A 16,209-nucleotide genomic window follows, 5' to 3' on the forward strand; every position below is an offset into this window, starting at 1 on the left:
AACAAAACAGAAATTTTTGGCTTACCAGCTGCCCGAGTCTATCTATCTGGACTGGAAGGCACGCTCCCAGCTGCTGTGTAGATATACCCTGAGTCAGGGGCGGCTCTACATATTCCGCCGCCCCAAGCAGTCATGCGCGGGAGGCGCCCCGGAAGCAGCGGACCTCCCGTGGGCTTGAGTGGTGAGGGTCCGCTAGTCGCGCGGCTCGGCTGGACCTCCCGCAGTTGACCCTGCGGGAGGTCCAGCCGACCCGCGTGACCAGCGAACTGTCCACAGTGATGCCTGCGGGAGGTCCACTGGAGCCACGGGAGGAGCGCCCCCTCCGCAGTCATGCCTGCGGCAGGTCCGGTCGTCCCTGCCAGCAAGTGCCGCCCCACGCGCGTGCTTGTTGCGCTGGGGTCTGGAGCCGGCCCTGCCCTGAGTTGCACGTAGTCCAGACGTAGTGACTGCAGATTAAGGAGGAGGGATAGCTCAGTGGTTTGAGCATTAGCCTGTTAAACCCAGGGTTGTGAGTTCAATCCTTGAGGGGGCCATTTGGGGATTTAGTTGGGGATTGGTCCTGCTTTGAGCAGGGGGTTGGACTAGATGATCTCCTGAGGTCCCTTCCAACCCCGATATTGTATGATTCCCAAGTAGAAAGTACAGGGCAGACAGGAGATGAGAACACACAGTATACAGAGATGGGGGGTGGTGGTATTTTGGACATTCATGCCCTTGTGTGCATTTATTCAACAAGCAGACATGGTAGCTACCACTCTAGTTAAGGCTGCCCAACACTTTGGCTTTAAGAATCCTTTTTCAGTTACGCAGTTACGTGTAGTAACTTTCTGAAATTTTAAACCTTTGCGGCTGAAATTTTCCTGGCTGCCTCAGGCTACTCCTCTCCCCCCCCTCCCGACACACACACCTCAAAAAAGGTTTGGCCATTTCTAGATATTAGTTAAGGGAAAAGATTATTTTGGCCTCCCTCCCTCACCCCCCAAACTATTTCATTGAGAAGGGAGCATTCTTGGAGCAGGTACTTGAAATTTAGGGGTGGGATCTGGCACAGGTATCCCTGGTTTCAGGGATGGGCCTTTTACTTTCCCCATGAAAATCCATACAAACCGGACAAGTTATAAATCTCCAAAAGCCTCAATTCACACATGCTCAGCAGAGACATGTTAGAGTGTGGCAGATAAAGTTTTCAAAGACTCCTTCTGTACTGGGGGCTGAAGATTTTTACCCTGCAATTACTCCTCTGTTTCTCCAGTACTCTAAATGCTGGAACACTTATTATTGGTGCCTCCCTGTTTACTTATTGCTCTGATGTATGGTGCCCTAAGCCTACTCTTAATGCCATTGCACCTGCACACTTTATTAAAATAGTTTAATATTAATGAAGCACACTATAAACAAACACTGCAAGCACACTAAGTTAAAATAAAAAAAGCACTAGCAAAACTGAAAATTTGATAATTTTTTTAAAAATTTAAAATTTTAAAATTATTAATTTAATAATTTTTTTATTTTAAATTTTTATTTTTAAAAATTTTTTATTTATTAAAATTTTTCTTTGTTTTTTTTTTAAAAAAAATTTTTCTTTCAGTTTCAAAAAATAAATTAAAATTTAATGCTAGTTTTTAATTTAGTGGGTTTAAAAAGTGACCAAAATTAATAAGCACTAGAAAAATCTCTACTAAAATAAAAAAGCACAGAGAATCTGTCACAGATCATTTTGTCTATGAAAGTTTTTAAAGATATTGGCAATAGCATATTTTAAAATAATTAATAAATCACTAAATCATCACCTCTAAAAAACCATCAAAAAAACAGCAATAGCATGATCATTCAAAACTGACATTTTCACAATTCTTCACTTTCAAGTTCATATTTTTTTCTTCTGTTATATTTTATGAATTTTATTAACTATGACAAATATTAATAAAAAATGTGAAACATTAAAAAAACATAAAAAAACACAAAAAAAGAAAAACAACAAAAAAGAAAAAAAAAGCTCAACTCTAAAAAAAAAATATGGTCAGTCTATAAAAGCATCAGTCAAGGTCTATAGTCAGTGTATCAGTCTGGTGTACCAGGGTGTCTGTAAGTAGTGTGTCAAGTGGTTTCTGTGGTGTTAATATATATATATATCTATATTATATATATTCTATATAATAGGTATTCTATATTAATAAACTATTATTATCTGGCAGCTGCCTGTGGTCCTCTGGCTGGCCCTGCTGGCTGCTGAGGGGGCTGAACTGCTGGCTGGCCAGGCGAGCTGAGACGCTGAGCCCACTGCTGGTAGCTGGAACCTGAAGACCTGACACCCCCACCTGCTGACCCTGCCAGCCCACTGGCTGTCTGACCAGCCACCCCTGCCACCTGCCAGCCCCCACCCAGGCAGGCAGGCAGGGGGGCAGCTGGGCGGCTGGGGGGGGGGCTGGGGCAGGGCTGGGGGGGGGCAGCGGCTGGCAGCAGGCTGGGGCTGGGCTGCCCTGAGACTGGCAGGCAGCAGCACTGCTGGCACCCCACACTGGCACCAGCCTGCCCAGCCCCAGCCCCCCCAGCCCACCGCTGCCCCGCCACCAGCCCACCGCAGCAGCCCAGCCGGCCGGGCCATGGGCTGGTTCAGCCGGCTGCAGCCGCTGTGGGTTCAGGCCTGGGCCAGGCCAGCAGCTGCTGGGGCCAGGGCTGGGGGGGCCAGGCCAGCAGCGGCCAGGCCCAGGGGCGGTGGCCAGCAGCAGCAGGTGGCCAGTGCAGAGCAGGGCTGAGCGCCAGAGCACGCCGCCATGCATCAGGCGCCAGCTCAACACCAGCCAATCTCACCACACTTCTACTACCACTGCTTGCCGTGGTGTGCCCACTATAAACACTAGGACTTTGACTGAGTTACAGTTGTGACAGGGCTCTTATCAGGAGGGGGTTCATGAGGATAGGACAGTCATAGGGAATTTTTGTCTCTTTTTTAAACTCCCTTTAAAAAACTCCAAAAAAAAAACCTGTCAAAATAATTGTAATTAATTTAATTTTCTATTTTTTTTTAAAATATTATTGATATTATTTTTGAAAAATATATTGCATTTGATTCAATATTGTGGCAATTGCAAACAAAAAACAAAAATTTTTGGCAACAAATGTTGCTGCACCAACATGCTTTCATGGCAACCCTCCTGCCAGCTCCTGCAGGTCACCCCAGCCACAGCAGAGCCCACCACCACTTGGGCAGCAGCAGGCAAACCAGCAGCAGCACCACAGGTCTAATGCAACACAGCACAGCCCGCCCCCCAGCCGGACCATGGATGCCTGCAGCCACCAGCATCTCATGATCAGGGGAGCAGCAGCAGCTCAGAGCCAGCCAGCCAGCCCTGTGCAGCCAGCTCCCCCCCCCCCAGCGAGATGGCCCCGGGAGCCCGCTCTCAGCAGCAGTCCCACCAGATTTAGACCAGATTTTCCACAATTCATTATATATTTTTGGCTATTTCTTATATTTTAGCCACCACCCCCCACACCCAGAATCAGGACACAAAGTGTGAAAAAGGGAGGGGAAAAAGAAAAAGAAAAAAAAATTATAAAAAAAAAAAAAAAATAAAAAAATACCCCAATATAACCTCAATATAACCCCCCACCCCCCCCCCCCCCCCTCCTGATTTTCACCACATCCCCTATCCTGGCTATCCCTCTGTGTCTGTGTCACTCTGTCTCATTCTGGCTCACTTCAGATTTGAGACTTCTTTCACAGCCAGGCCAGCAGCAGCCCAGCCAGCCTCCTCCCCCCCCCCCTCACCCTCCCCCAGGAGGGGGAGGAGGGAGAGGAGGGAGAGGAGGAGAGAGGAGGGGGGGGGGAGGGGGGGGGAGGGGGGGGGCGCGGGGGGGGGGGGATGGAATGGGGGGGATGGGGGGACAACTGGTGGTTCTGCCTGCCTCAGAGCCTCTGAGCCTGCCCTCCCTCACCAGAAGGAAGAAGCACAGACACACACTCACAGATGAGCCCCCCCCCCCCCGGCCCCCCCCCCCCCCTCCCCCCAGCAGCCCCCCCTCCCTCAGACCCTCAGACTGTGCTCTCTCTCTCTCTCACCCAGCTCAGCCTTTTTTTTGCTCCACTGCTTCCCTTCTGTCTGGCCTGGGCTCCCGGCAGAGCGGTGCCCCCAGACCTAGTGGTGGCCTAGGCGGCTGCCTATTCTGCCTATGCCTAAGGACGGCCCTGTGCTGGAACCTTCTGGAACCCAGGCAGTATGGAGAAGGAGAAGTACTACAAAAGACCTGGTCTGTGTCATCAGAGTCTATCAAATAAATGGGGAACTAGTCCAAAATCTGTTTCTACTCAGTGAACAGGCAACAGCAAACTTCTTTAGGATGATGTTGAGGTTAATATTTAAGGCAATCAGATAGAACAAATTATGAGCATTTAAAATTAAAGAACCCCAAATTACCTTTTTCTTATATTTCTTAAAAGTAAATTCTTGATGTGATCCAGTGGTTACTTTAATTAACCAACTATCTTCTCTCCAACAAGATGCTTGCTCAAAATACAGGAACAAATATATGGTGTAAAGAAAGCATTACTCAGCTGATCTGGTTAGGTCCTGTGATGGTATCGCTGGTGTAGATATGTGGGCAGAGTTGGCATCGAGGTTTGTTGCATGGATTGGCTCCTGAGCTAGAGTTACTATGGTGCGGTGTGCAGTTACTGGTGAGAATATGCTTCAGGTTGGCAGGTTGTCTGTGGGCGAGGACTGGCCTGCCACCCAAGGCCTGTGAAAGTGTGGGATCATTGTCCAGGATGGGTTGTAGATCCCTGCTGATGCGTTGGAGGGGTTTTAGCTGGGGACTGTATGTGATGGCCAGTGGAGTCCTGTTGGTTTCTTTCTTGGGTTTGTCTTGCAGTAGGAGGCTTCTGGGTACACGTCTGGCTCTGTCGATCTGTTTCCTTATTTCCTCATGCGGGTATTGTAGTTTTGAGAATGCTTGGTGGAGATTTTGTAGGTGTTGGTCTCTGTCTGAGGGGTTAGAGCAGATGCGGTTGTACCTCAGTGCTTGGCTGTAGATAATGGATTGTGTGGTGTGCCCGGGATGGAAGCTGGAGGCATGAAGGTAGGCATAGCGGTCGGTAGGTTTTCGGTATAGGGTGGTGCTAATGTGACCACCACTTATTTGCACCGTGGTATCTAGGAAGTGGACCTCCCGTGTAGCTTGGTCCAGGCTGAGGTTAATGGTGGGGTGGAAGCTGTTGAAATCGGGGTGGAATTTTTCCAGAGTCTCCTTCCCATGACTCCAGATGATGAAGATAACAAACCTCGATGCCAACTCTGCCCACATATCTACACCAGCGACATCACCACAAGACCTAACCAGATCAGCCACACCATCACCGGTTCATTCACCTGCACGTCCACCAATGTAACATACGCCATCATATGCCAGCAATGCCCCTCTGCTATGTACATTGGCCAAACTGGACAGTCTGTACGGAAAAGGATAAATGGACACAAATCAGATATTAGGAATGGCAATATACAAAAACCTGTAGGGGACACTTCAACCTCCCTGGCCACGCAATAGCAGATCTTAAGGTGGCCATCCTGCAGCAAAAAAACTTCAGGACCAGACTCCAAAGAGAAACTGCTGAGCTTCAGTTCATCTGCAAATTCGACACCATCAGCTCAGGATTAAACAAAGACTGTGAATGGCTTGCCAACTATAAAACTAGTTTCTCCTCCCTTGGTTTTCACACCTCAACTGCTAGAACAGGGCCTCATCCTCCCTGATTGAACTAACCTCGTTATCTCTAGCTTGCTTCTAGCTTCTATCCACATCCACATCCACACCCCTGCCCCTGGAAATTTCCACTACATGCATCCAACGAAGTGGGTATTCACCCACGAAAGCTCATGCTCAAAAACGTCTGTTAGTCTATAAGGTGCCACAGGTTTCTTTGCTGCTTTTAAAATATTTGGGTCATTCAACTGTCCCGCTCCTGCTCCAACTGAAGCTGACGGCAAAACAGATGTGATCTTTATTCTGGAAGGTAGATATTTATGTAATACAATTTATATATTGATTTGACTACTCTGGAAATACTACTGAAATAAAAAACTCTATATGAGTGTCAGACATTTGGATTCCCTAATTTACAGCTGCCCAGTGAGGAGAAGAGAAACAAAAACAAAAAAAAAAGTATGCAATTACTTATGCAACTATTTATTACGCAAATTAACTGCTGTAGTTTGCACAGTACAGTACTGTCTTTAAAACCAAAAGCTTTTTATACAAATGCTATGTTAACAGAGCATATTAGACTTGACACTTAAAAACAACTAAACCAGGCAATTCCAGTTTAAGAGAGTTGCTTCGATTTCACTCAGCATGTGGTTACCAAGTAAAATAGAGGGTCTCAAAGGGCATGGTTCTATATTCATAGAAACTGCAATTACTAGGCAGAAGCAAGCAGTAAGGATGAAATTAGATTGTCATCGTTTTGTTGCTTTAAGTCAGAAGCTTAATGTAATTTTGACAAACAAAAAACCATGCAATGCACAAGAAATCTTCCAATGAAATTGTATAGAGTCCCTAGGTCCCTCATACAACATGAATATAATTATTACAGTTCTGCAATGAACAGTTACAACTTCAAGTATTTTCCTAGGAGCAGAGAACCCCCCCCCCCCCCCGACACACACAATGACTCCATATTGTATTTGCCAAAATTCTGAACAGGAAGGTTATTACATATTCTGTACAACTCTTCCTCCACGAAACCCAGACACCCTGTTGCAGTAATACTACATTATAAGTTTAATAGCTTCAGTTGCAATGGAGAGAAGAGGAGAATTCTGCAGAGAAATCATGTCACACCTATAACACATTAAATCCAATAAACTGGATATTAAAACTCATGAAAAGTAGACACCACGGTTTACAAGATGCCTACTGCAGTCTAGTCACCCAAATTGATTATGAAATAAAATCTGGTGGATTATGTACGGGGTTTTTAAAAATAATTTATGTAGCTAATCCATACAAATTAGCAAAATGTTTAGCAAAATGTGATGGTCAGATGCATCAATATAAATATACATTTCAATATAAATTCTGAAGAGAAAAAAAAAACTTAAGTAAATTGACATTAAAAAAAAACAAGCACAGAGTTAACACCAAAACAAAAACCACTGTCGAATTGTCTCATTTTTTATTTTACAATGAAATCAGCAAGCAAATAGTTAAGATTAGTATAATTATCTATGAAAGGCATGTTTTGACAACAGTACAGTATCTTTTGAGAAATCTCTACTTTGTATTTTAGAGCAGTGGTTTTCAGCCAGGGATCTGGAGCCCCCTGTGGGGCCATGAGCAGGTTTCAAGGGGGCCACCAAGCAGGGCTGGCATTAGACTTGTTGGAGCCAAAGACAGAAAGCTGAAGCCCTACTGCATAGGGCTGAAGCCAAAGCCTGAGCAACTTAGCTTCGTAGGGTCCCCTGTGGCATGGGGCCCTTGCCAACGGCCCTGCTTGCTACCCTCTAATGCTGGACCTGGCTCTTATATGCAGAAAAAGAACAGTTGTACGCCGTGGAGTTTTTATAGCATGCTAGGGTGCCTGAGAAAGAAAAAGGTTGAGAACCCCTGCCTTAGAGGTAATCTGTGCTCCTCTTTCTGCAGCTCACGATAAAGACAAATCAATTTTTAGTTACAATAGGCCAGATCTTGATCAAGTATTCCCACTAAAATCAAACATATTAGATTACCCAGATCTAAAACCTAAATGCAAGAAATTAAAACAAGAAAATATCAATATAGACATATAGCCATGTATCCCTAGGATGCTTTTACGCACCTTTATTATTTAGTTAGGGCTTTTGGTTTGTTTTCACTTTTTTTTTTTTAAATGGATGAAATTCTCTAACTCCTTTCTCAGACAGAGCTATTATTTACCAAAGTCTTTATTCAAATTTTTGTAACAAATCCAATACATGTACCAAGTAAGAGACAACCTTTTATACTTTCATTTACTTTACAACTGAATATTTTGGACACACAAAATGAACTCAATCACTAGTTATAGCCTTTGCAATAGAATTCTATTTATTTATTTCACTATAAATAAATGAAGCTCTAAACTCAGAAAAAGACAGGCAAACCTATGTCTACTTCCTATGTCTACAAGCCTATGTCTACTGGCTGAGAAGCCAGACAGATTTTTGCTGACTCAGGCCCTGACTGCTTTTGGCAACTGATCTGACTGAATCAGTTCAACAAATGACAAACTGATCATTCCAAACTGAAATGATCCATCATGAGATATTTCAACTTTTAGCAGAAACAGCAACTGAACCGAGCCTTACACACACATAAAACAAAAACAAACGGCAGAAGGACTGATTTATTCCCAATTTTTGTCCACAGATCAGTGCATTAATCCACATATGCATTCATTATAAAACTGATGGCCTTGTACACTCTCTTTTGCATACTCTCAGCAAAAGATACATTATAAATATAGTAGTTAAATGGGACTTGTCCCAATCCCATTAGAGACTCAAACTACTTTGCTTCCTGCATAGACTGTACACCTAGACTCCCTAGCAGAGGTAAGCAATTAATTCATAATGAAAAATTTGACAAATTTTACTTCCTCTTCCGTTTGTTAATTTTCCACTGATTAAGAGTCTCCAATGTATCCATTAAATCAAAATTCCCTTTCAAATATCAATGACTTATTCTTGCTCTGGGAGGTTGCTTTCGAACAAGTATCAGTCTACATTTCAATTGTGTTATTTGAACACACTGGACAGATGAAGCAATGTTATTCTCTCTTAGCCAATGAGAAACTTTAGAACCAGTCTGCAGTACAAATATTCACAATTATACATTCAATTTTGCTTTCCATGACTATTTCTGTTATAATCTCTTAAAATTCAGTTTCCATGTAGATAACTGCCAGTAAAGCAAATTATTAAAATATTTGAAGAAAGCAAAACAGACAACTCTAGTTCATTTAATCTTCTGAATGAACATTAGAGGGAGGGAGGTTTTTGGGTGGATGCCGGGGGTGGGGGGGGGAAGGGGAGGAGTAGGATGGAGGAGAAAGAGTGGCTAAATATTTGCCAGTCTCTACCCCCTATGTAGCTACAGTTAAATCAAACATGATCCTGATGTCTCTGTATGGAAGAATAGGTAAAAAAAAAATTTTTCTTCTTTTTTAAAAGTTTTCTGACTAGAGTTAAACCAAACTTTTAATTCAACATGTACCATAATAAATGCGGTTACATAGACTCTGCATATCAACTGATTTGCAGGTCAGTCAAGTTTTTCCTTTATGAAAAACTCTTCACAGAACTGTGGTTTCTCCTACACAAATACTTCCATGTAAATGAGAGTTCTATATTTAATTTTATTTATACCAAATTGTCTGAGCTGCTGAGATGCTAATCATCTAATACTAAGATAAATTAACATAACCAATAAGCTGAACCAAATACAGTAATATGAATCAGAATGCTTAAGATTCTGATATTTTACATACATAACATAACAGTCCAAGTTCCAGGTCAGGACAAATTCTTCCAAACAAATCTGTGACCTTTGTACATAATTTAGAACTTGGGCTTACCCCTTAGAGCAGGCAGCAGTGACCTCTCTTTCTTGTCATCACATTTGTTACATTCACTGAAGTACAAGAGTAAAAAGACATCCACAAGCACCCACATCAGAGAGGTGGCAAGAACCACCTTGCAGTAGACAAATCTCCTCATCTCTTGTCTTGGATTTTAGTTCACACACTGAGTAAAGATGGCTACTGCTGGGATGTATCCAAGCCACGTGGTTAAATTCCAGTATGAAAGTGAAGTCGAGAGCATCCACTGCAATTAAAGAAAAAATATTTGAATTACCTAACAAGTATACATAGTTTAAGGTGCAAAATGATACAAACACATAATGCTGAGATGCTTTTCCTCTATTTTAAAAATTAAACTATTTTCCTTTCTCCTGTATCTAACTATCCTCTTTGTAATGTTAACCCATCTTTCAAAGATTTGTTTTCTTTGCTTTTGTAAAGAGACCAGTACTTCTGATTTTTTTTTCCTGTGTTGGATTATATTTTATCCAGATCTCTGTAAACCCAAAAAACAGAGTGACCCTGTCACTGAAGTTCAGACCACCACTTTAGCGCCAGATGTCACAAGATACTCCATCTACCTATGTGGAATACTGCCTTGAAAAGACTGTGTTTGGGGAGGGGGATTAAATTTAGCTATTCATCATTCTACTGTAATATATTAAAGTTAGATTGTAAGTTTAAACTTTCACATCTACCATTACAAAGGGCATTCCACGCAGAGATGGGAAATCATATAGGACACTTCCTGTATTGATGCCAGGTTTCAAAAGCAGTTTCCTAACATTCAGCAGCTGGATACCTTACTGAGGGCCTAATAAAACAAAATATGCCATCTATTAGCACTTACATACATGTCTTTTCCAAAAATAAATGACAGTTTAGAGACAGCCCTCATTTGGAAGAGCATGCTCCACTCTGAGGATCCAAATTTTAAACTACTTAAAAGACTGTATTGAAGAAAACGGTAAACTACCTTCTTGCTATTGGAAAAAAAAATCTATTGGCTTCTCAAAAAGAGGGTAACAAGGCTAATAAAATATCATCTTCTCTGGGGGACCCAACTAACTTAGGGCATGGATTACTTTACAAGTATGTGTATACATGCCACACTATCTCTCTACTGCACTGGTCTGCTTCCTTCTTGTAAGAGTCCTTACTAGAGCACTGAGACAATATACTCCCTGAGGATTAAAAACAAAAACAAAAGCTGAGGAAGGATGCAATTCAAACATACTCTCCCTCAAACAAAGCCATAGCTGGTAAGCCTGATTTTAGGCTAGTGAGCAATGACCCTTAGAAATGTTTACCCCTCTAGCTTTGCCCTTATCTAGTCCCTGTTCTGTATTCTTTTAGTGTCAGCTGTGTGCTCAGAACCCTACAGAACATAGAAGCTGACACATTCCTTGTCCCAAGGATCTTACAATTTCAGTTATGACTCAAAATATATTATATGCCTTTGTTGGTGGATCACCATTGAACGGTTGCATTTTGTGGGGTTGGGGGTGGGAAGGGGGAGAGGAGGAAGGGTTGGAAAAAAGCAGGAGAATCTGCTGCTCAGGCTGTTACTCCTGTCTGGAGCACATAAGAGTACTTAAATAGCCACTAGAAGGATCACAATGAAGGGAAAGAAGATTTAGCAAGCCCCCTAAACCAGTTCCAATAAGGGATAAGACCCTCCCCTTAATTTTCAGCATAGCTCTGGGAATAAGATTAGCTGGTTAATTCATGTTCCTTAGAAGCATAGGGTATGCCTACGTTGCAGTTAAACACCTGCAGCTGGCCCGTGTCAGCTGACTCAGGCTTGTTGGGCTCCAGCTTGTGGTGTTCACATTCAGGCTCAGGCAGTAGCCAGAGCTCTGGGACCTTCCCATGAGGCAGAACTCAGAGTTCAACCTGAGCCTAGATGTCTACACCACAATTGAACAGCCCCGTAACACGAGCCCAAGTCAACTAACACGGGCAAGCCACAGTGCAATGTAGACATATCCATAGAAATGTAGGGCTGGAAGGGACCTAGAGAAGCTATTAAGTCCAGCCCCTTGCACTGAGGAGTGACCAAGTAAACACAGACCAACCATGACAGATGTTTGTCTAATGTGTTCCTAAAAACCTCCAGTGAGGGGAACTCCACAACCTCTCTTGTTAACCTGTTCCAGTGTTTCACTATCCTTATAGTTTTAAAGTTTTCCTAATATGTAACCTAAAATCTCCCTTACTGAAGATTAACTCAATTACTTCTTGTCATATATTCAGTGGGCATGGAAAACAATTGATCACCATCCTGTCTCTAACAGCCCTTAACATATTTGAAGACTCACCAGGTTCCTGTTCAGTCTTCTTTTCTCAAGACTAAACATGCCCAGTTTTTTTAACCTTTCCTCATAGATCAGATTTTCTAAATCATTTTATCATTTTTGTTGCTCTCCTATGGACTCTCTCCTAAACAGGGGTGTCCAGAATTGGACACAGTACTCCAGTTGAGGTCTCATCAGCGCCAAGTAGAGCAGGACAATTGTCTCGTGTCTTACATATGACACTCTACCTTAAGCTTCATGAACCACTGCTCAGATTTACTTCTTTTTAAAAAAATATTTATGCAATAGTGTAGTAAATTAAAAACATTTAGAATTGAGAGAGTTCCCACATAAGGATGTTGGTATTTAAGACAATTGACATTTGGGGCCTAATCTGCTTATATTATTTCATATTTGTTGATGGTGGTTTGTTTTAACTGAGCGCCCATTTAAATGTTACATTTCTTTTTCTCCTTTAAATATACAATCTACAACACTGCACATGGTGAGGGAGGAGTAGGTATACCAACTACTATGTTTAACCAAAGACCAGTAAAAACACTTTGCAATAGTGCTGAATTTCATTAACAGAATAATTAATAACAATAAAAAATATAAAGTATAAGGTGACTAAGTTTAATTACATACTAAACTAAACAGATGAGAAAGAAAAAGATAGTATAAATTTAAATATAACCCTTGAAATAGTTCTAAAAGTACCATTTCTGTACTTGATATCTGATGAACTTTTCCAAATGTCCCAGTTCTAAATGTATTGGCCTCAGACAGAGATCTTTATTAAAAACAGGGGAAATTATGACTGATATGCTCAGTCTCCCCCATTCCCTACCACTAGGGAGGTTAGAATTAGCTTTTGGGATGCTTAGCAGAATCATTGTGTGTTCAATACCAAAAATGTCCTTGGTGCTATATAAGGCACAAATACAGACCCTCCCCAAGGAGCTTATAATCTAGAGGAACCTGCCTCTTCAATTAGGTTTACTTATTTATATTAAAAATAATAATAATAAAACCATAGCTGTTACAGATTGGGCTGCATGACATCTTCTTCTATGCCCCAGGCTGTACAAGTTTTAACACTGTCTCTTATTGATGCAAGAGCCACTCCAACGTGCCACTGAACTTTTTTCCTTAATTGTGAAATTTACCTGTGGTCCAATAAAGCTTGGGCAATAAACTATACTGAGTTAATGGTGAATGGTAATAATGGAAAATTAATTTTGGGAGTAAATTGCTCTTATGTTAACAACATTTGGAATAAAAATTTCTACCTGGATTCTAAAGAAAAAAATGTGCTCTGCAGTTTAAAAAAAGTCAAAGACAATTCAGGATATTTTTGTTCATTATGCAAATAGAGACTGTTATTTCAATGTATGTAGCAGTGCATGCTGTGCGTTGACATCAGATTCTAGCACTTAAGAACAGACTAAGTACCTTAGATAGAATTTGTAATTTATTAACAGATAAGAATCATGCCTCCCATTCTTTATCTCCTTTAAATCTTTATTTTAAGATGATAATTAACATATCTCAGAACTAGAGGAAGAGCCACCAGCAGACATTTTCATTTAACACTCGGTAATAGCCCTAGCCAGTTATGTACCAGACAGACAGACTTCTTATATATGTTGAAGATAAAACTATAAGAGTCCAAGTTTAATCTTTTTTGGAGACTAATTTTTTGGCCACATTAGAAGTCACATTATTAAGAAGAAATCACTTGTCTATTACAACTTTTAAGTCAGCTTGTGTTTCAATTAAGGACCAGTTCCTAAACAAAAGAAAACCATGTAATATTTTTTGCAATATTTCTCTTTTGAACTTCAAACAGCATACACACATGAAGCATTAACATCAGTAAGATGCATTTTAAACACAGAATACAGATTCTATTCCTTCAGTTTAAGAATTGAAAGTATTTCTTTCCACCCCACCTTGCCCCAGAAACCCTGACCTCTTGACAGATGTGTTGGAGACTCCATTCCAGTTTTCCTTGTTTCTGGCAATGAGCTAATGGATTTTCAAGTGTCTACTAGTCCCTGTAAATGCTTTATATTAGAAAACATACATTTCTTTAGATGAAAAATTAATTTAAAAGTATTTAAAATTATCAGAAACAAATGGCTTGAAGCAAAAGTTGGAACAATGCTGGTAGCCCAAAGAATCAATGTGTCCTGGTTAACAATACTGTCAGGAGTTAGCGTTAAAAACAAACACACACTCATGGAACTAACATGCAGTTTAGCATGCATCTAGCACTTCTATCTCTTTTTATCCCATTCCACACCACTCACTGTTTGCTTAGAATGTAACCTCTTCAGGGCAGCGACCTTGGCTTACCTGTCACTGCCTTGGCACACCACTGTGTCATAATATATATATATATTCCAGACAAAAAAAAAAGTACATTAAAAGAATATTAAGGTTGAAAGTCCAGCACTCAGAAGTAGAGAAACCAGAATTTTTTAAATGGGAAAACAACTTATTTTTCCCTCGCCTCGCTCTCAGAAACAGCTGAATCCTTTTGGCTGAAAAACTTTCCAGGTTTCAAAAAGAAGTCCAGCCTGAAATAGACACCTGGCATGGAAAATTTCAGTCCAAATGATTAAAGATCAGAACTGAAAACAACATCTTATAATGGGAATTGTCAGCCAAACTTTATCATAGGCAGTGCAACCTGCTTAGTCTATAATAACCACTAAGAAACAGATGTAGTAAAAGATTTCAAGGTTGCAAAGTCAAGCACTGAAAAAAAATCAAGGAATGCAATTATTAAAGTTGTCTGTGAACCCTTACATTTGCTCCCTTGTGTGTATGCATCATGACAACACAATTTTTTTCATAAGTCTCTTGCAGCATTCCATGCACAGGATGAATAATGCTCAGTAAATGAGGCTGTTGTTCAATGTTTCTTTTTATGCTCAACACTCTGCACTGAATAGAGGATTAATTTCTACTCAGGACAGTCTATGACATTCATTATCCTAGTATATGAGTACACCAGAAACATTATTAGAACATCCAGTATGGCGGTACTGGGTCAGACTAAAGGTCCGTCCAGCCCAGTATCCTATCTACCGACAGTGGCCAATGCCAGGTGCCCCAGAGTGAGTGAACCTAACAGATAATGATCAAGTGATCTCTCTCCTACCATCCATCTCCACCCTCTGTCAAACAGAGGCTAGAGACACCATTCCTTACCCATCCTGGCTAATAGCCATTAATGGACTTAACCTCCATGAACTGATCTAGTTCTCTTTTAAATCCTGTTATAGTCCTAGCCTTCACAACCTCCTCAGGCAAGGAGTTCCACAGGTTGACTATGCGCTGTGTGAAGAAGAATTTCCTTTTGTTTATTTATCTTTTGCCCATTAATTTCATTTGGTGGCCCCTAGTTCTTATATTATGGGAACAACTAAAAAAGTTATCCACTTTCTCCACACCACTCATGATTTTATATACCTCTATCATATCCCCCCTTAGTCTCCTCTTTTCCAAGCTGAAAAGTCCTAGCCTCTTTAATCTCTCCTCATATGGGACCCGTTCCAAACCCCTAATCATTTTAGTTGCCCTTTTCTGAACTTTTTCTAAATATTAACCTATTTTCACTCTCAGATGAGGAAATGAGGCAAAGAGATTAAGACCAAAATTTCTAGAAGTTCATAAAGGTGTGTGCCTCTGTGACTGGATGAGCATAGAGCCTATTTTTCAGAGTATTTTATGCAGCCAAAGTAAAAAAGCATGTTAATACAAAAATATTTTTGCCAGCATTTTCTTCTTTCATTTAAAGTGTCAAGTTCCTAGAATTCATTAATTCAAATTCTGCTGAGTGTTCTAGGGGCATTATCCCAAAGCCGGGCCAAGCCACACTTCCCTCTTGGACAAATTCCTTAATCATCATTGCACCTGCAGCATGCAGCTGTAGTCTTTCCTCTATTCAGGCAATGTGTTGCCTGCTAACCTCTCAACGGGGCCTATACATTCAGTATTTCATCTAGTTTATCTGTTTGATCATGTGAATAAAAATACTAAATATCCAAGATGAAATATATGATATTTCGCTAAAGTGTTATCTGTAAGCTCAGAGAGAAACAGTCAAAGTGACATCCTTTTAAGCACTGGGAAAAGGATTCTTTGAACATCCTGGTTGATTATCTTACTCTAGGTTCCTTTAGGGAGCATCCAATTTCAAAACCTGATTGTTCTCCAACCATGTCCATAATACAACTAATCCTATATTACAGTTTTTCATTTTCATATTTCATTATCCTGCTTTCCAACAACTTCAGACCCTCT

General features: G+C 41.2%; 1 protein-coding gene across 8 annotated transcripts in view; it reads right to left on the minus strand.

The window, feature by feature from the left end:
* GALNT13 (polypeptide N-acetylgalactosaminyltransferase 13) overlaps positions 1-16,209 on the minus strand; it is a 369,936-nt gene that overhangs the window by 295,619 nt on the left and 58,108 nt on the right. For 7 of the 8 annotated variants that reach the window (XM_039494889.1, XM_039494888.1, XM_039494886.1 and 4 more), the window contains one exon: positions 9,590-9,839. In XM_039494889.1, coding sequence (XP_039350823.1) covers positions 9,590-9,731 — 142 coding nt within the window. In that variant the 5' untranslated portion in view covers positions 9,732-9,839. The remainder of the gene's footprint in view (positions 1-9,589; positions 9,840-16,209) is intronic. The other variant, XM_039494892.1, reaches the window with a different exon arrangement.

This window comes from Mauremys reevesii, linkage group 11, assembly GCF_016161935.1.
Source record: "Mauremys reevesii isolate NIE-2019 linkage group 11, ASM1616193v1, whole genome shotgun sequence".
NCBI classification, from domain to species: domain Eukaryota; kingdom Metazoa; phylum Chordata; order Testudines; family Geoemydidae; genus Mauremys; species Mauremys reevesii.